At 35.8% G+C, this 25,167-nt stretch overlaps 1 protein-coding gene across 2 annotated transcripts in view; it reads left to right on the plus strand.

Annotated features, from left to right (window-relative positions):
• Window positions 1–25,167, plus strand: part of XPO1 (exportin 1) — a 45,322-nt gene that overhangs the window by 11,793 nt on the left and 8,362 nt on the right. For both annotated transcript variants that reach the window (XM_025868704.2, XM_073897661.1), the window contains exons 4-17: window positions 1,463–1,535; window positions 15,380–15,441; window positions 15,647–15,691; window positions 16,942–17,123; window positions 18,141–18,189; window positions 18,269–18,388; window positions 19,497–19,625; window positions 20,513–20,671; window positions 21,853–22,050; window positions 22,993–23,131; window positions 23,327–23,508; window positions 23,594–23,750; window positions 23,852–24,015; window positions 24,961–25,095. In XM_025868704.2, coding sequence (XP_025724489.1) covers window positions 1,463–1,535; window positions 15,380–15,441; window positions 15,647–15,691; window positions 16,942–17,123; window positions 18,141–18,189; window positions 18,269–18,388; window positions 19,497–19,625; window positions 20,513–20,671; window positions 21,853–22,050; window positions 22,993–23,131; window positions 23,327–23,508; window positions 23,594–23,750; window positions 23,852–24,015; window positions 24,961–25,095 — 1,794 coding nt within the window. The remainder of the gene's footprint in view (window positions 1–1,462; window positions 1,536–15,379; window positions 15,442–15,646; window positions 15,692–16,941; window positions 17,124–18,140; window positions 18,190–18,268; window positions 18,389–19,496; window positions 19,626–20,512; window positions 20,672–21,852; window positions 22,051–22,992; window positions 23,132–23,326; window positions 23,509–23,593; window positions 23,751–23,851; window positions 24,016–24,960; window positions 25,096–25,167) is intronic.

Below are 25,167 nucleotides of genomic sequence, written 5' to 3' on the forward strand. Positions count from 1 at the left end.
GACAGTGTCATGTCTATAAAATTTGAAGTTTTTAGGGTAGTATGTTCTCAAAAGTTAATTGAAAATATCAGTCAATCAGAAACCTTTTTTGCCTATGTATATTTTTCTGAGACCTAGACCTATAAAGGGATTGTAAATGAACAGGTTAGAAAGTTTCAGTATTTACTGCTGGTTATGAAACCCTTTAATGGTATCAAATTTGTAATTTCAGAATTTTGCTTTGGCCTTGTTTTAATTTTGGAAGTCTTTTTAAGGAATGTTCTGCAAATGTAGGATTTTAGTTGAAATGACAAAATTTTCTTAAAGTATGAAATGTTAAAATGAAAGAGAACAGCAAAAACATTTACTATTTGAGCACAATGTAGTTTGGGACAGTCTATATTGTGCTTTGGATAAAATGAGCATTCACATGATCCCTTTGGTTGAAATACTAATGCTCCTATTTTATTGTGTGATGACTAACCATTTTAAAGATGAACTCTTATTCTCAGCCAAAACTTGCAATCTGAGGTTCTATGTCTATATATGAATGAGTTTACCTTTCAGGTATTATAGCTCATTCTTCTCTACCTAAGACAATTGAAACATACCACAACAATTTTGTCCCTTTTCTTCCTCCTGTCTATCCACACTAATTGGTCATGGTAATAATTTTGGGTAGTAACTCCTGTAGCATTATAAATTGTTGTGAATGTTGTTGACTATTTAGAGTGAGTAATCAGCAGGAGGGACAAAATGGCTTGAAAGTGGTATCTGTATTAACTTTCTTACATTTTTAGTTAAGACTTTTATATTTAGGAAGGAATACCTGAAAGGTAAAAACAGATTGCAACATGCGTTTGTGTATTATTTTTGACTGTGCACAAAAGTTTATCTTTAAATTAGTAGAAATAGCAAATGTAAGGGTGGGATTAAAATTTAAAATTAAACCCGTGGGCTGTCTTGCTGCTCCTTAAGAAACACACCAGAGATGTTTATAAACACTTTCTACAGAAAGTATCTGTGACAATACTTTAATACTTGGCCAAGAGCTTACAACTCCTAGAGGATGGTAGGAAGCTTGAGAGCATCCAAGCTGCTAAATTCTTAGGAGCCTGGTCGTGTTAAAGTACGTGAGCCGATGAGCAGTCATTTATGCTGTGAATTCATATCTGGCTGCTACTTTTCCTTCTACAGATAAGCCCATTTGGCTGCTAAAGGGCTTTTTATTTGGTTCTTCCTCCTGGTGTGAGCATGTATAAACAGCAGGACGTTAAATAGAGTAGTAAACAAAATGAGGAAAATGCATGAAAACTCAGTATATGGGTGAATAGATCCTTGTTTAATATATGTAATTAAACTTGGTAGCATAATGTTTTTGAAACTTTAGATGTAAATGTGTGAATGTCTGTCCATTTGTGAATCCTGAAAGTTGCCAGTATTATAGCAATATATTCACATGTTTCTATTCTCCAATTTTCAGTATTATGGACTACAAATTTTGGAAAATGTGATAAAAACAAGGTGGAAGATTCTTCCAAGGAACCAGTGTGAAGGTAGGAAGATGTTTTAAAGAATTATAAATTCAGAATTGTATTAGTTTTGGCATTTTTATTATAGTTGAATGTTGGGCAGTGGGGCGGTGGTGTTAAATCTTCAATAGTTTAATAGATCTGATGGAGATTACTGCTTTCATCAAGTGCGAAGACAGGTTCTATTTATATTTGGGGGCAGGGGAGGAAAAAGGTTACTTTTTGGGGGAAAGAGACCAAAGTGGTCAAACTGTTCACAGTAAATGCTGTGGTGAAAAAATATATATCACCTTGTAGTTAATCAGGACCATGACTGAAAGTGAATGAAATTTGAATATGTGTTCTTATACATGGTTATAAAAAGTTTGCCTAACAGTAACTCATAAGTATTGTAGCACATTAAATAGTACATAAACTTAACAGAGCAAGGGAAAAATGAAGTTTTAAAAAAATCAAAGATTGGGGTGCCTGGGTGGCTCAGTCAGTTAGGTGTCCCAACTCTTAATCTCTGCTCAGGTCTTGATCTTAGGGTTGTGAGTTCGAGCTTCATGTTGGCGCAGGGCATGGAGCCTACTTAAAATAAAAAAAAAAACCGCAAAGCTCTACCTTTGGAAATTCTGGGCCTGCTTTAGAAGAGATCAGCTTCTACGTTAGGGAAAGGAGAGAATGAAGATGTGATGATGCCTGCTGTTGATACTTAGCTTTTGCCCTTCTACAATCTCAGTAAAGGTAGTCCTGCTTTAAGACACTTGGAGCAAGCTTAGTCTCTTGGAGTATATTGATAAAGTTACTTCCAGTTTTCACATACTGCCTCTATCACCTACTCTATATCACTTGTTTATTTAATCTCTGAAAAATACATAAATATAAGCCTGGACTTTACAATGGGGAGTATGCTACTACTGGGTGGCATTTTTTTTTTTTTCTATTAAAATCTGTCTCCTTTCTTTGACTGTTGATCTTTTTTTTGTTTTTGTAGTTTTTTTTTGATGTGTTCCATGATTCATTGTGACTGTTGATCTTTAATATGTCTTATCACTTGCTTTCTCATGTCATCTTTGTGGTGGGAGAGTGACCTGGATTTACACAGCTAGTGTTTCTCTAGAGAGCCGGTATCTTTTAGTATGTTCAGAGGCGAATAAGGCAGTTTTTAATGGCAATATCCTTACTGTACCATATAAACCATAGGGTAAGAATGACCATATAGGGGGGAAATAGTGCCTCCAAAAAAGGTTCCTATTTAAATGTTTTATTTGGGGTTGAAACCATTTTAGATGATGATGTGTGACCTCGGAAGTTAATGAGTACAGGTTGGCTGTGTGGCCCAAATAGATCTCCATACTTGGTCACTGCTCTTCAGGGATCTTGGATGTGGTTCTTGTTGCTCGGCTGCTATTGATTGGTTAAGCCCCTCTTCTGTTTCTAAATACCTAGACCTCTGCCTCTTACCACATAAGAATTGTACTAGATGATCCTTCAACATTTTTTCAGCTTTAAAATTAAACGATTTAAATGATCCTGGTTTATCAAAGTCATGTTTCTATTTGTTACTGAAAAAATTAGAACTAATGGTCTCCCTGAGGATTTCTACATGAATGGAAGTAGTATGTTTTGGTTTTTATCCTAAAGTCACAGTAGCTCTCATATTTATGTATAAATATCAAATGTACACATACTCCAGGGTGCATAAGACTGTTTACTTCTAAAAATCTGTTATGTTTGAAAAAACTGGAGAGGTGACTATTCTGCCTGACTTAAAAGAGTTTTGTTTTATGTGTTCTATTCTGTGTTGGTGAGATAGTTCTTTGTTTCTCTGCAAACAGTACAGTTGGCCCTGAACAGCATAGGGGTTAGGGGTAACAACACCACCACCACCCCCATGCAGTTTGAAAATCCATGTATAACTTTTGACTCTCCAAAACATAACTACTAATATAGCCTACTGTTGACTGGAAGCCTTGCCAGTAACAAAGTTGATGAACACCTGTTTTGTATTATAATATCTATTACATGCTGTATTCTTATGTAATGTAACATTTCTAGGGAAAAGAATGTTATTAAGAAAACTGAAGAGAATGTACATTTACAGTACTGTACTGTATGTATATTTTTAATGCACATATGAGTGGACCCGGCCACTTCAAGCCCATGTTGTTCAAGGATCAGCTGTTATCTATAAAAAAGATGTATCAGAATCACCTTTCTCTGGGTTTTTCTCAAGACTAGTAATAAGATTAAGTACCTGAAGTTACTCTACTGCTCACATAAGAGTTGTCATTGTTAGGTCATTATTTGTAGGAAAAAGTGTGAAATAACTTCTAGAATCTTTCACATGCTTGATAGAAGAGCATGTAAGGGGCGCCTGGGTGGCTCAGTCGGTTAAGTGTCTGACTTGATTTTAGCTCAGGTCATGATCTTGGGGTCGTGGGATAGAGCAGCATTGGGAGTCCGCTTGTCCCTCTCCCTCTGCTCCTCCCCACCTACTGTGTGAATGCCTTGCTTTCCCCCTCTCTCTCAAATAAAATCTTTTCAAAAAAGAACATGTAAAATATATCCCAGAGAATGTTTGTGAACTCTAGATTTAGATAGACAACAACAGCTTTGTATGATGCATTTAGTGATTTCTTTTTAAGGTAAAACATTAGAAAATAAATTCAGTACTATATTAATTTATAATTATTTTCAATGTTACCAGTCCTGAGAGGCTTCTCCAATCTTAAGATTTTGTATCTCACCAAAAACGCTAACATTTCTGAATGTTACTTTTCCTTCATCTTTAAGTAACTTAAGTATTGGGAATAAAGTTGTATAACCCACATAATAAGTATATATTTTTGTCAATAACTCTTACTCTTTTAAAACTGTCTCCACTTGTTAGGTATTTCTTGTCCAACTTAACATATATACTTATCTGGTACATATAATGTGTATCTGCTTTGTATAAAGCAGTAACAGGTATTAAGGCTATGCAAATATATTCCTATATCAAAGTGTTACAGGTGGGAAGATACACATGGATGTAGAGAAAAAGTTAAGTTAGGAAAATACAATGAGTGCTGCTCTTGCTAAAAGAGGGGAATGATGGTCAGGTTGGGCCCTTTAATTAAACAAGCTCCTTCACTCAAGTGGCAGTGCTGGGTGTATTTTAAATGAATAGGTTTGACCACACAGAAAGCAAGCCAAAATAACTTAAACTTTTTAATCTGCTTTCAGGTTTTTGTCCATAAGTATATGTTAATTTTCTTCCTCTTTTTAAGGGTAATGGCATTTTCAGTTTAGCCCTTTTGTCTAAAGCACTTTGCCAGGAAAATTCCTGACAATACTAGACTATGTTAGATGTTCCTTAGTGTATCTTGTTCCAGTGGCTCACGAATAAAATTTCAAAAAGAAAATATACAACAGATAATAATTAGCCAAGTAAAAGTGTTTCAAGAACATTAAATTAGATTTTAATTTTTAAAAAGGGAGGTATGGTTTCATAATAGAATATTTTAACAGATTTCGATGAGTAATACAAATTTACTAAATTTCTCTGGTTTTTATCATTTTGCTTTAGTCCAGAAAAATATTTCCATTTGGTGTCTCCCACACCCAACCCCCCAAATATAAGCTTAATGATGTTAGGATCCAAGAATGTTAATTGCATTTTTTTTTAAGATTTTATTCATTACTTTATTTATTTGAGAAAGAGAGCAAACATGAGTATGATGGGGGAAGGTGGGAAGGGCAGAGGGAGAGGGAGAAACAGGCTTCCACTGAGCAGGGAGCCCAGTGCTATGCTCAGTCTCAGGACCCCAGGACCATGACCTGAACCAAAGGCAGACGCACCCCTGTTGATTGCATTCTTTTATTATTATTATTATTATTATTATGTTACGTTAGTCACCATACAATACATAATACATCATTAGTTTTTGATGTAGTGATCCACAGTTCATTGTTTTTGTTGATTGCTGCATTCTTATTCTTGATTTATAATTACTCAGCGAATTATTGTTGTTAGTGTTTCCCAAGTTTACTTCATTCCTCTACTTTAAGGGCCTAATGAGTGCCCCAATACTTTTGCTCATACATAATATAATCTTTGAAGTTTGAAGTGAATATTTGCATGGTGAGTTATTATAGGTCAGAGACTCAATTTTTCACTGAGGAAAAAAGTTTTTATTTTAACTAAAAAGAAAAATTTCTTCTTTTTTTTGAAATATAGTTGACACTGTTTTATTAGTTTCAGGTGTACAACATAATGCTTGGTCACCACAAGTGTAGCTACCATTTGTCACCATACAATACTATTATAATATCATTAGCTGTATTTTCTGGGCTGTACCTTTTATCCCTGTGATTTATTCATTCTGTACTAGAAGCCTGTACATTCCAGTCCCCTTCACCCCTTTTGCCCATCCCCCTAAACATCTCCCCTCTAGTAACCACTAGTTTTCTCTGTATTTATCGGTCTGTTTCTGCTTTGTTTTGTTTTTGTTTCTTAGATTCCACATACAAGTAAAATGATATGGTAGTCTTTTTCTGTCTGACTTTATTCACTTAGCATTATACCTTCAAGACCTCTTTCTTTTTTGTGGCTGGGTACTATTCCAGTGTGTGTGTGTCCCACATCTTCTTTATCCATTCATCCATCGATGGACACTTAGGTTGCTTCCATATCTTGGCTGTTGTAAGTAATGCTGCAGTAAACATAGGGGTGCGTATATCTTTGTGAATTCGTGTTTTCATTTTATTTGGGTAAATACCCAGTGGTGAAATAACTGGATCATATGGTAATTGTATTTGTAATTTTTTGAGGAACCTCCATACTGTTTTCCACAGTGGTTGCACCAGTTTGCATTCCCACCAGCAGTGCACTAGGGTTCCTTTTTCTCCATATCCTCACCAACACTCGTTATTTCTTTTTTATTCTAGCCATTCTGACAGATGTAAGATGATCTCTCATTATGGTTTTGGTCTGCATTTCCCTGATGATTCATGATGTTGAGTATCTTTTCATGTGTCTGCCATCTGTATGTCTTCTTTGGAAAATGTCTGTTCTAAAGTCCTGCCCATTTTTAATCAGATTTGGGAGGGGGACATGTTGAGTTGTATAAGTTTTTTATGCATTTTTGATATTAATTCCTTATTGGATATATCATTTGCAAATAATCTTTTCCCATTCAATAGGTTGCCTTGTTTTGTTGATGTTTTCCTTTGCTATGTAAAAGCCTTTTGTTTCGGTGTAGTCCCAATAGTTTATTTTTGCTTTTGTTTCTTTTGCCTGAGGAGATATATCTGGAAAATGTTGCTAATGCCAAGGTCTGAGTTTTCTTCCAGGAGTTCACAGATTCAAGTCTCGTACTTAGGTTTTCAATCTATTTTGAGTTTATTTTTGTGTGGTGTAAGAAAGTGGTCCAATTTCATTCTTCTGCATGTAGCTGTCCAGTTTTCCCAGCACCGTTTATTGAAGAGATTGTGTGTTTCCCCATTGTATATTCTTGCCTTTCTTGTCATAGATAAATTGACCAAATACACATGGGTTTATTTCTGGGCTCTTCTGTTCCATTGATCTGTGTAGAAGGGGAAATTTTAATACGTGGAATAGAATAATTTCCAGATAAGGACTGGTCGCTAGTTACTGAAGTGATTAAAGGTATACCAGGACTGTCAGTGATGTTGATCTCTGTCTTGGCTGCACATCAGCCTTCATTATCCAGGTAATCCCCCTCCCTTTTTAAAAATTTCTGTATTTGGATTAGAAAATTCAAATGATAAAGAAGGGGGAAGCCCCCCTTTGACCGTCTCTGGAAAAAAATTTATCTGTATAAAGGTAGCATTTTGTTTTGTTTTTTTAAACCAGATGATTTAATGTGTTAAGGTATATGGCTTATAGGTGATTGCATTTCGTGAGATAAATGAGAACTTGCTGATACTGAAAAGAAGAATGGTGAATTTATGATTAGTCCAAAGTAATAAAGTCATAATTGGACATTTTGGAAGTTTGGTTGCTTAAAGGTGCTTGGGCAGTTAAAGTTCGAGTTATGCATGTCTCTGTTTTAATTCAGAAAGTTGGTAAACCAATCAATTGCCCATAAGGTTTTACTCAGTGCCTGGTTAGTATGATCTTGCATAAGATACTTTATCTCTCTGAATCTTTACTGCCTTCCAGCTTTATTGGGATATGAAAGAGGTAATGTGTATAAAGCCTTGTGCACTACTAAGTGCTAAGTATGAATAAACCCAGCATGCGTGTTGCCAGTCTTTTTCCACAAAAATTCTTCATTTCACCAAATAACCATACATTAGTCTCAAATCACCTTGAAATTTCTGCATTAGCTTCCTAACTGGGGTTCCTAGTACCTACTTTTCTGTATCCCTTATATTTACCACAAACGATTTAGCATGGTATTTTTTCTTTTTTTCAGACAAGGTGATTTAATGCAAGGAAATTGACAGGTTTGGTAAGGCCAAGAGAGGGCCATTCAGGTAACCTAGATGTTAGTAAACACAGAAGCCAGCTACTAACTTTGGGGCTGGGTGAACAAAAGGAAAGAGATGGTTGCCAGAACCTAGCAGCTGTTTAAGTGTACAATTTGCTAAGTAAGCATATACCCATGAAACTATAATCAAGAACTTCACCTTTGTGATTGCCTTCTCTATTACCCTTCCTCCTCCCCAGTCTTGGCTGGATCATATGGTAGGCGTATGTTTAACTGCCAGACTATTTTCTAAAATGGTTGTGCTGCTTCACATTCTCACTAGCAGTATAGTCGACCTGTGAAAAATGTGTGAGGGGTTAGGGGAACTGACCCCCTGGCAATCACAAATCCATGTAAAACTTTCGACTCCCCCTAAATTTAATCATTAATAGCCTACTGATGACTGGAAGCTTCACCAATAATAGTCAATGAACATATATTTTTGTATGTTATATGTGTTTTATACTATATTCTTACACTAAAGTAAGCTAGACAAGAGAAAATGTTCAGAAAATCATAAGGAAATAACATTTACAGTACTGTACTGTGTTTATTAAAAAAAGACCAAAACCCACAAATAAGTGGACCTGTGTTGTTCAAGGGTCAGCTGTAATTATTGAATCTTTAATAAAGTAAAGGTTGTTTTCTGATGAAATATACATAGATATTTACCATTTTAAGTGTATGGTTGAGTGTCAAATAAGTCCATTCACAATATTGTACGACCATTATCACTATCGCCAAGATGTTTTCATCATCCCAAATTGAAATTGTACCTATTAAACGTTAACTCTTCCATTATGCTGACTCCCCAGTCTCTGTTAACCACTATTACACACTTTCTGTTTCTATGAATTTGCCTATTCCAAGTAACTCATGTAGGTGCAATCTTTTTTTTAAGATTTTGTTTATTTGAGAGAGAGCGAGCATGAGTGGGGAGAAGCAGACGCCCCACTGAGCCACCCAGGCGCCCCATGCAGGTGCATTCTTAGCAGTATTTGTTTTTTGTCTGGTTAATATCACTTAGCTTATGTTTTCAAGATTCATCCATATTGCAGTCTTCAACAGTATCTGAATTTCATTTTTGTAAATGGCTGGATATTCCATTGTATACCACATTTTATTGATTGATTTATCCGTAGGTGGATAATGCTATAAACGTAATAATTCCTGTGTATTTTTTATACTTGTGTGCTGTGGTATCTGAGGCCATAACCCTTTCAAGAGTAATCAGTGGGGGTGACTGGGTGGCTCAGTCAGTTAAGCATCTGCCTTTTCAGGTCATGATCCCAGGGTGCTGGGATCAAGCTCTGTGTCAAGCTCCCTGCTCAGTGGGGAGTCTGTTTCTCCCTCTATCCCTCTTCCCTGCTTGTGCACACGTGCTCTCTCTCTCTTAAATCTTTAAAAAAATGAGTGATTGATCTTACAGCTCATTTCTCTTAAAATTACTAAACACGTAGATAATAAATTACAGTGCATTTCTAACCTATTTTGTTGTGAGCCCTAGGTTAAGAATTCGTGCTTTTGAATTGATTTAAACTGTTTGTCTCTCATTTTGCTGTTCTCTCAAGTATTTCATTAAGTAGGAACCATACTCTTATAGAGTCATCTGGACCAGAAGGTGTAAAGAGGATAGATAGGTATATTTTAGTGTCTTTCTGTTGATCAGTGTTGTGTTGGTGGTTTAAATGGACAGATACTTGTAATAAACATTTGGCAGGGGAGAAGAACCTTACTTTCAATTAAAATGGCTTTGATGGAGGAATGTATTAGATTTGCATTATGAGAGGTTAGAGAGTAAACAAGTATTTAAAGTTGAATTGGAGGGACCCCCGGCTGGCTTAGTCAGTAGAGCATATGACACTTGATCTGAGGGTTGTGAGTTTGAGGCCCATGTTGTGGGTAGAGTTTACGATAAAAAGAAAAACAAATAGGGACAGCTGGCTGGCTCAGTTGGAAGAGCATGTGACTCTTGATCTCAGGTTGTGAGTTTGAGCCCCATATTGGGTGTAGAGATTACTAAAAAATAAACTTTAAAAAATAATAAAGTTGAATTGGATACTTGGAAGTATTGTGCAATACTTGGAACTGGAGTGAACTCTGTTTTTCTGTAGTTTTACTTTCATAATAGTGTGTTAAGACTATCCATTTTCTCTAATACATGAAAATCGGCCACTGTAAAAGGAAATCAGGATGTGTAACTTTTTAATTCCACATATTTTATAATTTGTTTAGGAATGCAATTATTTTTTAGTAGGTAGAATCACGTATTTGAAGTTACCTCATGGCAGTCTATCACTGACTATATAGGATGGTAAGGTACAACTTTATGATTTAAATTTTGAAAAGTAGGGCTTTTGGGGCACCTGGGTGACTCAGGTGGTTAAGTGTCCAACTCTTGATTTCAGCTCCAGTCATGATCTCAGGGTCATGGGATTGAGCCCCATGTGTGGTGTTGGGCTCCATGCTCAGCATGGAGTCTGTGTCCCTGTCCCTCTGCTCTTCCTCCCGTTCTCGCTCTAAAATAAATTAAAATTTTATTTAATAAAATCTTACTATTTAAAATTTTTTTAATTTATTTTTAAGATTTTATTTATTTGCCAGAGAAAGAGGGGGAGAACACAAGCAGGGGGATCCGCAGGCAGAGAGTTAAGTGAGAAGCAGGCTCCCCATGGAGCAGGGAGCCCGATGCGGGGCTTGATCCAGGACCCTGGGATCATGACCTGAGCTGAAGGCAGACGCTTAACCGACTGAGCCATACAGGTACCCCTAATAAAATGTTTTTTTTTTAAATGTAGGGCTTTTGCTTTCATGGGAATATGCACCATCAGTAAGTTGTAGTCAGTATAAGTTGTCATATTTTAATGTGTTTAGTGAGGGCTGCCTGGTGGCTCAGTCAGGTAAGAGTCCGAGTCTTGATCTCAGCTCAAGTCTTGATCTCAAAGTGGTGAGTTCAAGCCCCGCATTGGGTTCCATGCCCGGCATGGAGCCTACTTAAAAAGGGAGGGGGGAAAACCATTTGTAAAGGGTTTCAGTGAATCCTCTATGAAAATCAGGTTTGGTAATGCATTTCTTTTACCCTTGTCATTAAGGACCACTTTTTAAAAAATGTTCCTAGGGGATAAGATTATTAATATTGCCATGTGTAACTTGCAAAATGATGTGTAACTTCTAAGACAGGATCGGGTTTTATTTATTTATTTGGGGGCTTATTTTAAACTCAACTTTTCAGCTAGCTGAAGTTGATACTATCCACTTCTTCAGTTTATGGTGACTATTGGACATTGCTCTTTTTAAGTGGGACTGTCAAAGGTCAAAGATACTTTTCTTGAGCTTGAGAGACTAGTTGGACTATAAAAGGTAAATGCATAAACTCTGTGATTTGGAAAATTTACATGTCATAATCTGCCTTCCCCTGACTAGTTAGACTTTTTTTTTTTTAATACTAGTATATCTTGTTTTAATGAAATTTTATGTGACTGGGGGTTTTATTGGGATTTTTTGTTTGTTTTGTTATTTATTTATTTATTTAATTTATTTATTTGAGAGCGTGCCCGGGCATGTGCACATGAGCTGGGGCAGAGGGAGAGGGACAAGCCGACTCCCTGCTGAGCGGGGAGCCCTAGTCAGGGCTACATCCCATGGCCAAGAGATCATGACCTGAGCTGAAATCAAGAGTCACTCAACCGACTGAGCCACCCATGTGCCCCATGCTTTTTTAAATAGCACTTTTGAGTAATTTGAAGTTTAATTTAAACTTTTGTGGTGAGTTTTTGTTCAAATTGAGAAGAATAGGATGAGGGACTATAGATAAAAGATAATGGGTGCCTGCGTGGCTCAGTTGGAATGGATTTGGGAAAGAAGTTAACAGTACTTAATGAAATAACCTTTGTACCTAGCAGGACATTCTAGACAGACACTTTTATGTGCAGCAGTACTTGATCAGAAAAGTGTTGTTCCTTGGGGTGCCTGGGCGGCTCAGTTGGTTAGGCATCTGCCTTCAGCTCAGGTCATGACCCCAGGACCCTGGGGTCAGCCCCGCATCAGACTTCCTGCTGAGCAGGGAGCCTGCTTCTCCCTTTCCCTGCCACTCCCCGCCCCCCTTTGTACTTTCTCTCTGTCAAAGAAAGAAAGAAAAGGTGTTGTTCCAATGTTCTGAAGGGATTGAAGTATGATCATTGTAGAATGACATTAAATTAAGATTGTATTGTCTGTGGGAAACTTCCTTTTTTTTTTAATTATTTCACTTTTTTCTTGTTTTCATCTTTTACCCTTTGCTCCATCTACAGGTGAACTTCAGAAGCCTCTGAAAAAGAGGGAGAAGATACTTAATTGATTTAATTGGTAACAGAAGAGTTGAAGGATCTGTTTGATCCTATTTTCCTATTCTCTGAGGCTGAAAAAAGCCTCCAAATACATACATTCCAACTAGAAGCAGCAGTAGTAGTTTTAGACATTGTCCTCATTCCTTACTACAAATTTAAGAAAACTATTAAATCTCTCATTGTATGGTATTGTCATTCATTTAATCTGAGAAGGCAGTGTTTTTGTTTCTGTTTTTAGGCTGTGTGTTTCCTGTGTTAAGAGGTTTCAGAGGGATGCCTGTTACTCTATATTTGTTTAGAACTGCCATTTCCTCAGTTTTTTAAAGAGGCCTTAGTGATAGTAATTTATGTGTAAAGAAAGGAAGGGCTAGCAATAGAATTATGTTTTGGTTAAATCTTCTGGATATTGAGGACATGTGGGATTATTTGCCCTAAATAATTGGTATGATTTAGCTTGTTTTTAAAAATTGATGCGTAGTTGCTATTAATTTTAAGTGTTACAGAAGCACTCTTTTAAAAATAAATTTGAAAAAAAAATTTGATTCTCCTAATTGTTTTCCCCTTTTTTACTGCCTTACTCAAACTAGACCTGATTTTGTGTCCACAGAGGCTCTTTTATTATTTTGAAATAATTTTATAGACTGTAAAAATGTTCCCCAAAAGATATAGAATGCACTTAACACCTTTTACCTTATTCTAATATTAACAACTTCTACAACCATAATAAAATTATCAAAACCATAAAATGAACATATGGGCATTAATTCAGATTTCAAAAGTTTTCTCTCTGATATTCTTTTCTGTTTAACAGTTTAGTTGTGTCTTTTTAGTCTCCTAATCTATGACAGTTCTTAATCCCTGCTTAATAGGTCTTTGATACTTTTGATGAGTTCTGGTCAGTTATTTTGTAGAGTGTATTTCAATTTAGGTCTGTCTGCTTTCTCATGATAAGGCTGAGGTTCCATGGTTTTTGGCAAGATACTGCAGTGATGTGGTGTCTTCAGGCCACTAAGACATAGGGCACATAATGTCAGTACATTTAAGTATTTTTTATTAACGTAGGTTTTTTTCCCTCAGATGATCTTGGGAAGGTAATTTGAGACTACACTGGTATCTAATTTCTTCTGAAAGGTTTGCCCATTGTTTTTAGTGTTCATTGGTGGATCTTGTCTGCAATATTTAGTATTGTGGACTTTGCCTAGTAGAACTAACTTTTCAAAATGTAAATGACATAGTTTACATTAGGTGGTATGTAACAGTTAAATTTTTGGCACCTAGCAGTTCTTAGTGTTGCTTTAACTGTGACTATTGATACCACTTGACATTACATTTTCAGTTGATGAATAACCCTCATTATGTGACTTTACTGTGCTAATAAAGTTTTTCCACACTAAGGAAATTATTTTCATAATTAGTGTTTTTAAGTGTTTAGTTAGTTGGAATATGAAAGGAAATGGGCAGTTTTGCTTGAAATGCAAATGAATGGGAGTAAATTTAATACTTCAGCACATGAAGATTATTAAGGTAGTTTTACAGTCAAATCAGTACTTTATTACCTTCATGTTGGCTGTATTTCCTGCTTATTATTATGGGTAAATCCCTTCTCCGTGAAAGCTTGAGTCCAGAGTCCCAGATTGGTTAGATAAGGCTTGGAGCACATAGTTCCAGAAAGTCTTTAACTATATTTCCAGAGGTCTGAAAGAAGATCTTCATAGATCATTTGGTAGCAAAGCTAAATTAAATAAATATGAGAGTAGTCTTTATATAGTATGGAATAAGAATTTGGTTATTTAGGGATCCTACTTCTCAAGCCCATTGGTGGGTATGTTAATATAGGTGTACCATATAACTTTAAAACTTAAGGGGACCAGGGTGCCTGGGTGCCTCAGTCGGTTAAGCATCCAGCTCTTACTGTAAAAGATAGACTCATTTATGAGAGAAAGAGCACCCTTGCACCCACGTGAGTGGGAGGGACAGAGGGAGCGGGATAGAGAGTCTTAAGCAGACTTCTGCTCTGAGCCTGGAGCCTGACTCGGGGCGTGGAGCTCGCTTCAGATTCTCTTTTCTTCGGGGCGCCTGGCCAGTCAGTTGGTTAAGCGTCTGCCTTCGGCTCAGGTCATGATCTTAGGGTCCCCACATTGCTCCTTGCTCCGTGGGGAGCCTGCTTCTCCCTCTGCCTGCCACTCCCTCTGCTTGTGCTCAGTGTCTCTCTGACAAATAAAATCTTTTTTTTTTTTTTAAGATTTAATTTATTTGACAGAAAGAGTACAAGCAGGGGGAGAGGCAGAGGCAGAGGGAGAAGCAGGCTCCCAGCTGAGCAAGGAGCCTGTTGCGGGACTTGATCCCAGGAGCATGACCTGAGCCAAAGGCAGATGCTTAACCAACTGAGCGACCTAGGCGCCCCAAATAAAATCTTTAAAAAACAAAAGATTGTCTCTCTTCCTCTCCTTCTGGTGCGTGCGCCTGAGGCTTCCCCATCCCCACGTTAAATAAGTTAAGAATAGGTTGTACTATTAAAATATCCTTTAAATAACATTAGAAACCAAACTTTCTCCTTAACTGTTGTTCTGTATTGTAGTGTGGGACAAGTTAAAATCCTGTTTCCAGGATTACTTTAATGTTATAATTAAATTGGAAAAGGATAACAATATCTGATCTTGATTTAGAGATATTTTACATAAACTTATTTATGCTTATTACAAAATTACATCTTCAGGCGTTTTGTAGTTTTAACCTGTAAAAATGAGTTTATGTGTGTATTTAGTTAAATGAACAATATAGTCCCTTGTATTTTTTATTTAAAAAATTAGATGTTGGTGTACTTAACTAGTATAGGATTAAAAAATATCTTAGAAGATAATTTGTGATTGTTGTCTGTATTTTGTAAAGTTAACAAAAATTAAAGTTTAAAGGAATAGTACACAAAAATGATTGGCATCATTCAAAAAATGCCAGTGTTGCCGCCGATGGGATTGGGGTTCATTATCAGACTTTACTTTCACCTTCACCTCCCCCGTTTTTTTTCTTACTGAAGATTTATTGGCATGCTATGAAAGTGTTGAATAATTTTTTTTAATAGGAATTAAAAAATACGTTGTTGGCCTCATTATCAAGACGTCATCTGACCCAACTTGTGTTGAGGTAAGACCATTTAAAGTGTGAGAATGTAAAATCATTTATATACTGAATCTTCAACTTAAATCTACTTACATCACAGACATAACAAACGTAAGCACAATCATTTACAGTAGATCTGTAATATTTCTCAGATGGATTTCTTTGCTTATATTCTTAGACTATACCTGTGTTAGACTTTGTTTTAATCTAAACTTTTTTCTTTTCTTAGAAGGAAAAGGTGTATATTGGGAAATTAAATATGATTCTTGTTCAGGTAAGCTTTTACTTGATTCATTGTTTTCCTTAAAAGAATTAAATGCTTCAATTAGGCTGATTACTAGAACAAAACATTCAGACCTACTTTATCAAATAACTAGACTAACATCTTGCAGTAATAATTTTTACAGTAACTGTAATAGTTAAGCTACTATTTGACATTTGAAATTGTAAATTTTCTGTGGCTCCAGTATGGATCAGACATGTTACAATTTTCTCATTTGCCTGTTGACTGCGTATTTCCTTTCCACGTCATCTACATTTTAATTCATAAATCATCCCTTTGAATTCAGCATTCCTTACATTGATTTCTATACTTAGTCTGTTTTTCAAACTTTCTAAATAGTCTCACCTTCAAAACTTTTATATTTACATATTTTTTATGACAAAAATTGTCCTGGGAACATTAATTAGTATGTGAGAAAAAATTAGATTTTTCTATTTAATAAGTTATGAGAACATTTGGGTTTTCACTAAGTTACACTGGCTTTTATACTGAGGACATTTGTTAGCCTATCTTTGGGATGAGGGAGGAGTACAAAGAAATTAGTTACCTCTTATTAACAGGTACAGTTAGGGAATAATCTGGTTAGGAAAACCTGGTATACAAAATATATATACAAATACATAATGTATATATGTATGTAAATGTATACAAATATTACAGTACAGACTTGAAAGATGATTCCATCCCCAACTGTAATGCTGTCTCTCTTCCAAATTTATATGAACAATAGCTGCTATATTTCAGGGCTCAGATTCCACCCAAAGAAAATGCCTCTCCCTGCCCATCACCTTTTTTATTGGTTAGAGTTTTATCTTTGAGTCTACTTAGGATAATTTAAACATCTGTATCTGGCTAATGTTGATAGGCATGCACTTTAGAACAGCCTAGACCAAGGCTTAGTTGGTGGGTCATGCGACTCTTCATCTCCAGGGTGAGACCTCAAGACCCACATTAGGTGTGGAGATTACTTAAAATAAAATCTCTAATAAAAAACAGAAAAAAGAACCAGACTAGATCTATCATCTGGGATAACTGAGAGGAGTCCTGGGCATTTGAGGCCAAATACTTTATCTGTGTTACACTTTACCTAATTTATTCTATAGAGGATGGCACATTTACTCTCTTAATCAAGGGGGAGAAAATGAAAAGTGGGTGTATTTGCTCCTGCTTTTAGTATCACACAACTTTGAGGTTTGTTTTGCCATTGAGAAGTGAAATTAACATTTTTTATCTTATTTTAGATACTAAAACAAGAATGGCCAAAACACTGGCCAACTTTTATCAGTGACATTGTTGGAGCAAGTAGGACCAGTGAAAGTCTCTGTCAGAATAATATGGTGATTCTTAAACTCTTGAGTGAAGAAGTATTTGATTTCTCTAGTGGACAAATAACTCAAGTGAAAGCTAAGCATTTAAAAGACAGGCAAGTAATTATATTTTGCTTTAGAATTTTTAAGTTATTTCTGAGAAGATTTAAAGAAATTGGGAGGTTGATTATAATTTATTGAGAAACTGTGATCATTAATATGTTAAATTACTTGTATTTTAGTAGAAATTTAAATAGTCCTAGAGCGGACCTAATATTCTAAATCTGGAGGCTTGAAAAGTATGTGTGGTGATAAGGATAGGATGTCGTAATTCATTGTCACAGCAAAATAACTATACATCTCATGCAAAAGGAATATAGGTCAGGCGTTCCCAGAAACCTTTGGGATCTGTTTTTAGATGGTGGCTACTTAAATATAAGTGAAGGAGGTGACTTGGGTCCAAATGTCAACTGAATTATTACCAGGCCTGCGTCTTGGGAACATAACCACTTTATTTTCTTTCCCTTAGGAATAAAAATTTGTTCTAATCATTAGGGCACAGCAGTATTTCACCTTTATATATTCAAACTAACTTCAGAATTTACAGTTTTGCCTCTGTTTCCGGGTATAAGCAGTTTATAGGATTTGGGACATATATATAAAATGCTGCCTCTCTTACTCTCTTAGTTTGAAGAGTTTTATTTCAACTATCTTGATTTAGAAGATAGTTGAAATAAAATTGATGGAAGCCACCTGGCTGGCTAAGTCAATAGAGCATGTGACTCTTAATCTTGGTGTCATGAGTTCAAGCCCCACTTTGTGGGTGGAGATTACTTTATAAAATCTTTTTTAAAAAGGTGGATTAAATTATTTCAAATTAGTAAGGATGACAAACCTGAAAGTGAAATTATATGCTCTTTAGAAACTTTTTTTTATGGGTAAGCTTTGAAAGAGTGATATTACAGATAGCTTTAGCAACTTCGTAGCTTTTGATGAAGTTACTGATACTTGTGTTTAAAAAGTGACTCAAGTTTTTAATGACTAAGATTGGTGAAATTTTTTAAATTTTGTTAGTATGTAAATAATTACAGTATTTCTGTGTATCTTCTAAACTGGTAACTTTTTTTTTTTAGCATGTGCAATGAATTCTCCCAAATTTTTCAGCTGTGTCAGTTTGTGATGGTAAGTGCTTTTGATTTCATTTTTTTTAAAGTAACAATTATAGGAAGAGGATTATTTACAGATGTGTTGTTGTTAACAGGAAAATTCCCAAAATGCTCCACTTGTACATGCCACTTTGGAAACGTTGCTCAGATTTCTTAATTGGATTCCACTGGGATATATTTTTGAGACCAAGTTAATCAGCACATTAATTTATAAGGTATAGTGTGTACATCTCAGTTCTTATCACTGGATAGTTGTATATATTATTAATTTGTAATGCTCTTAGCTATAGAAAAGCATTATGCATTTGTAGGTATGACCAGTGTTGTTTCTAAGATGATTAACTACTCAGAAGAACTATCCTTTAGTTTCAGCTAATAATTCTTTGAAATGGTGTCAAAAATCTCAGGAATTCCATGTGAACAACTGTTAAGGGATTTGATTTTAGGAATGTTTTTATAAAGTGGAAGGTCTCAGTTTTTTCCTGCCCCCCCTTTTTTCTAAAGCAGTAGCATACAGTACTTACATGAAGTCTTAATAATTGTTCATCCAGAGTTCACCAGTTACCAATTGGTTGTATTATCTTTGCAGATGCTTTCTTGGTAGATAGAAGGAATAAATTTGTATGCTTAATTGAGACTTACTATAACTTAACACGTGAGATTTTATAATTCAGGGTGTGATGAGGTAATATGAATAAATACGTGAATTTACAATATCAGAGATACTTTATTGGTAGACAATTTATAAAACTGCTATTGTCAGTGGTACTGCAAAGAAAACATTATTATTAAATAATACAACTTTTATATACATAGAGTAAGTATCGGGCCAGTGGGCATATCCATTTTTTTTAAGGTTTTTGATGTTTAACCAAATTGCCATCCACAAATGGTATGCCGTTTTTATACCTTCTCAACAATAGAAAAAGAAAGAGCCAGTTTTACCATACATTTGTTAACGTATTGCCCACCTCCTAAAATCCTAAGCAGTTTTAAATCTTGGGTCTTTATTAGACTACACATAAAACGTGATGTTCTTAAAAGTCATGTCATGGTTCCTGGGAAAGTTACCAAGCGACTTTCTTTTTAGATGTCTGAAGACACATCAGAGGAAGCACAGTTTGCTCCTAAAGCATTTACTGTCTATTGGGTGGAGAATGAAATTTCCTCAAAATCTATGTGCAGAACAGAATACCATCCATTTATTTGGTGTTTTCCCTCTTACATTCCCTATTGTTAAAACCTTTATTTTTCTTAATTTTTAAGTAAAGTATTACATGCCATTTAATTTTATGCTTCCTTTTTAAAAAAATTTTATAATAGTTCCTGAATGTTCCAATGTTTCGAAATGTCTCTCTGAAGTGCCTCACTGAGATTGCTGGTGTGAGTGTAAGCCAATATGAGGAACAATTTGTAACGCTCTTTACACTGACAATGATGCAGCTCAAACAGGTAATACAACACTCTTAACAACGGACTAAACAATTTTAGTGTCTTAGAAAAAAAAAGTTGGGTTGGAGTTGAACCGTTTTGTTACAACGATTTATAACAAATGAGCTAAAATGTGATTGTATGTTTATTACATAAAATCAGATCAGGTAGAAATTTTAGTGAACATTTTGAAAATTCTTTGAAATAAAGTTTCTGGGAGTATCATAGTAATTTCTTTACATAGAATTTAGAAGCTTGGCAACCTTGGGTTTTGATATTAGCTCTGCTTCTGACTTTGCATCTGAAATGAATTAGAAATGTCCATTTATAATCTTGATTTAGGTACATATGAAATAATATATTGAGAATGTTAACCATAATACTGCATTACAGTATGTGTTTGTGTTCCAATGAATTACTTGAGTTTTTTTGTTTTTAATAAAACTAAGAAAGGAAAAGTCTGATACAGGGAAAAATTGAGAGAATTTGTAGAAATCTTACTCTTTGTAACATTTTAAAAACTCAAAAGCTAGAATACAAAAATACTATACTATAACAGACGAAGGATTTCTAGTGAAGAATAATCTGTTTAAGTCTGTGGTTTATAATATTAGTAACAAGGTGACGAAATCTTAGTATTTAAAGGTAATACCTTGGGGCACCTGGGTGGCTCAATCGTTAAGCATCTGTCTTCGGCTGGGCTCATGATCCCAGGGTCCTGGGATCGAGCCCCACATCGGGCTTCCCTACTCAGTGGGAAGCCTGCTTCTCCCTCTCCCTCTGCCCCTGCTTGTGTTCCCTCTCTCACTCTCTCTCTTCTCTGTCAAATAAAATCTTTTTTAAAAATAAAGGTAATAGCTTTTGTTGGTTTTAGAATGCAGACTAATGGTCCATATTTAAATTTGTAGATGCTTCCTTTAAATACCAATATTCGACTTGCATACTCAAATGGAAAAGATGATGAACAGAACTTTATTCAAAATCTCAGTTTGTTTCTCTGCACCTTTCTAAAGGAACATGGTCAACTTATAGAGAAAAGGTTAAATCTCAGGGAAACACTTATGGAGGTAGGCTTTGTGGACCCTTTGGCTTCTGAAATTCTTTTATATAATGAAAGCTTTTTTTTAAAAAATGCCTTTGTTCTAAAATGTCTACCTTTTATTTAAACGTCTGTACCTTTGGGGCTCCTGGCTGGCTCAGTCCGTTAAGCATGTACCTTTTTGGCAGGCTCATGTCGTGATCTCTGTCCATCAGGCTCCCCGCTCAGTGGGGAATCTGTTTCTCCCTCTGTTCCTCCCCTCCATTCATGCTTGCGCTCGTGCATGTGCGTACTCTCTCTCTGAGATAAATCTCTTTTAAAAAAATAAAATGTACCTTTGACATCTTCTTACCTATTGTCAGTGCATAAAAATGTTCATTCTGAATTACAAGCCGAATTTGATTATGTGATTGTGTGTTCTGCATAATGCCAGATCAATAATTGATAATCAAAATTAAATTCCTCAAGGGTATTCAGACATTTCTGAGATGAAAAGTCTAAGATGTTATTTTAAAACTAAGGTATAATGCATATAACATAAAACTATCTTAAAGTGTACAATTTCAGTGACATGCACAATATTGTCAACTGTCATCTATTCTAAAACATTTTCATTCACCTACAAGGAATAATGTACCCATTAAAATAGTCCCTCATTCTGCTCTCCCCCAGCCTCTAGCCAACCACTAATTTGCTCTTTGGATTTTATCTATTCTGAACCTTTCATATAAATGACTTCTCATATATGGTCTTTTGTAATTAGCGTCTTTCACTTAGCATGTTTTCAAGGTTCTTTCATGTTGTAGCATGTACCATTATTTCATCTCTTCTTACAGCTGAATAACAGTCCATTGTATGGTTACATATTTTGTATGCCCAATCATGAGTCGATGGACATTTGGATTGTTTACACCTTTTGAATATTGGTAACAAATGTCCTTTAATGTCCGTCCATTCCTTTTTAGGGAACTTAATTGACATACATACTGGCCAACGACTACATAAAGTTTTTAAATGTTCTAGGAGATGTCTGAAGAAAGCACAATTTGCCGTTGAGAATTTTAAGTCTATTAGATGAATACTCAAACCTCAGAGTTGTGTAAAATGAAACATGGATTTTTTATCCTATTAACGTAACAAGTGGAAGGCAATTTGTGGTAGGATACTAATGTCTAAGGATTATTTTAATACTGTTTGTCTTCTTTGTAGGCCCTTCATTATATGTTGTTGGTATCAGAAGTGGAGGAAACTGAAATCTTTAAGATTTGTCTTGAGTACTGGAATCATTTGGCAGCTGAACTCTATAGAGAGAGCCCATTCTCAACATCTGCTTCTCCATTGCTCTCTGGAAGTCAACATTTTGATGTTCCTCCCAGGAGACAGCTGTATTTGCCCGTGTTATCCAAGGTAATAATAAAGTGGGTAGTTGACTGCTGTGTCTGTTCCTTGCTGTGATTTTGAAGATGAAATGCAAGTAGTGGGTTTTATTTTTATTTTATTTCGGCTTTTATAATCTATCCAAATAAAAGAGCTACAAAAAGAGAATCCAGCAACTTCTCCATTTTATGTTCAAAGCTAGAAGATTGAAAAGGATTGGTTTAAGAACTATGGTTCTCAGGACACCTGGGTGTTCAGTCGGTTAAGTGTTTGCCTTCGGCTCAGTCATGATCCTAGGGTCCTGGGATCAAGTCCCACATCAGTCCTATATCGGGCTCCTTGCTCGGCAGGGGAGTCTGCTTCTCCCCCTGCCTGCCACTCCCCCTGCTTGTGCATGCACACTTTTTCTCTATAACAAATAATAAAAATCTTTAAAAAAAAAAATGAACTATGGTTCTCAAAAGTGTGTCCATAGAAGTAGACTGCATCAGCACTTCCAGTGAGTTTGTTAGAAATGCAGATTAAGAGATCACCTACCAATCTGCTGAGTCAGTCTCTGGATGAGACACAGAAAACTTAGTTTATTCATGATAAAGAACATTTGAAAACAATTGTAGAATTAAGTTTTTTTAAGATTTTATTTATTTATTACAGAAAGTGAGCACAAGTGGTGGGGAAGGGCAGAGGAAGAGGGGGAGAGACTCCCTGATGAGCAGAGAGCCTGATGCAGGCTCATTGATCCCAGGACCCTAGGATTAAGACCTGAGCTGAAGGCAGACACTTAACAGACTGAGCCATCCAGGCACCCCTTGAATTAAATTTTTAAAATGTTTATATTCTTTTATATTGTGGGAACAATTATGGGGGTATGTTGGTCTAAAGTGTGAAGTGCTTGATCTTAATTTTTTTCCCTACATTTGATGTGGCTGATTTCAAAAATGTAATAGATTTTTCTTGTTTATTGTTGAGTAGGTCCGTTTATTGATGGTTAGTCGTATGGCTAAACCAGAGGAAGTATTGGTTGTAGAAAATGATCAAGGAGAAGTTGTAAGAGAATTCATGAAGGATACAGATTCCATTAATTTGTATAAGAATATGAGAGAAACATTAGGTGAGTCAATAAATACTGTCAATTTTATCTTTGTAATTCTCTTCTGGGATGGAAATACTTTTTAAAGAAATATGTTATACTTTTCTGAATCTGTTAATAACCACCTTTATTAATGTGCTGTTACTTCTTAACTAAATATTTTTGATTGTAGAGTGTTGTATTTGAACTTTTGGAACTTTTTCCCTTCCTTTGTAGTTTATCTTACTCATCTGGATTATGTAGATACAGAAAGAATAATGACTGAGAAGCTTCACAATCAAGTGAATGGTACAGAGTGGTCATGGAAAAATTTGAATACATTGTGTTGGGCAATAGGCTCCATTAGTGGAGCAATGCATGAAGAGGATGAAAAACGTTTTCTTGTTACTGTTATAAAGGTATGCAAGTGATACATATGCACTGGAACTGTTAGGTAACTATATTGTATTATTATAAATGACTGAAATTGCTCTCATTTTACAGGATCTATTAGGATTATGTGAACAGAAAAGAGGCAAAGATAATAAAGCTATTATTGCATCAAATATCATGTACATAGTAGGTCAATATCCAAGGTTTTTAAGAGCTCACTGGAAGTTTTTGAAGACTGTAGTTAACAAGTTGTTTGAATTCATGCATGGTAAATCCTCTTTAATATATATTATTTAGCTATTTATACTTTCTGAACAAAAACCAAAATTTTTCTTAAAAATTTTTTGAAAATTCTTTTTGTTTCATTAGAGACCCATGATGGAGTCCAAGACATGGCTTGTGATACTTTCATTAAAATAGCTCAGAAATGCCGCAGGCATTTTGTTCAGGTTCAGGTTGGAGAAGTAATGCCATTTATTGATGAAATTTTGAACAATATCAACACTATAATTTGTGATCTTCAGCCTCAACAGGTATGTAGAGCACTGAGCATATTTTTTTTAAGAAAGTGAATAGTATTGGGGCTCCTGAGTGGCTCAGTCTGTTGAGTGTCCAACTCTTGATTTTTTCCTAGGTCATGTTCTCTGGGTCATGAAATTGAGCTCCACACTGGGTGTGGAGCCTGCTTAAGATTCTCCCCACCCCCCACCCCCGGGGCCCCTGGGTGGCTCAGTCCTTAGGCGTCTGCCTTCAGCTCAGGTCATGATCCCAGGTCTTGGGATCTAGCCCCGCATTGGGCTCCCTGCTGTGCAGGAAGCCTGCTTCTCGCTCTCACACTCCCCTGCTGTGTTCCCTCTCTCGCTGTGTCTCTCTCTGTCAAATAAATAAATAAAATCTTAAAAAAAAAAAAAGATTCTCTTTCCTCCCCCAAAAAAAGTGATTAATTTTTTTTTAAGGTTTATTTATTTGACAGAACGCACATGGGGCATGGGGGGGCTCGATCTCAGGACCAAGAGACCATGACCGAAGCCGAAACCAAGAATCATATGCTTAACTGAGCCACCCAGGAGCCCCGTGACTAGTATTTTACCCAGAATTCATGAATGGCAATAGAAAGAGTGCCACCGTTGGACTCAGTACACGTGTCTCTGTGGCTAAATTTTTTTTTTTTTTTTAATTCCAGGATAGTTAACATACAGTGTTAAATTAGATTTGGGTTTATAATATAGTGATTCAACAGTTGCATACGTCACCCAATGCACTCCTTAATCCCCATCACCTATTACCCCCCCCCCCCACTGAAGTGGTTAAATTTTCATAGTGGGGCAAAAATTTACGCAGAAGTTTGTCAGGCTATTTTCCTACCTAATGTAAGTTACTTCTCAGACTCGCAAAACAAGTTCTAATACATATGTGAATTGCTTGTGTGTAGTTTTCCTTATAATGCATAAAAGTAAAATGTCTGCTTTTTTACATAGGTACATACATTTTATGAAGCTGTGGGGTACATGATTGGTGCACAAACAGACCAAACAGTACAAGAACACTTGATAGAAAAATATATGTTACTCCCTAATCAGGTTTGGGATAGCATAATCCAGCAGGCAACCAAAGTAAGTTTTACTACTTTTTCTCAAAGTTCTAATGGAATTCAAGATGACAATGTTTACAAAAGTAGCAGATAT

The sequence above is a fragment of the Callorhinus ursinus genome, unplaced genomic scaffold, assembly GCF_003265705.2.
Source record: "Callorhinus ursinus isolate GAN/ISIS: 27379988/994484 unplaced genomic scaffold, GSC_fseal_2.0 scaffold10, whole genome shotgun sequence".
Taxonomy (NCBI): Eukaryota; Metazoa; Chordata; class Mammalia; order Carnivora; family Otariidae; genus Callorhinus; species Callorhinus ursinus.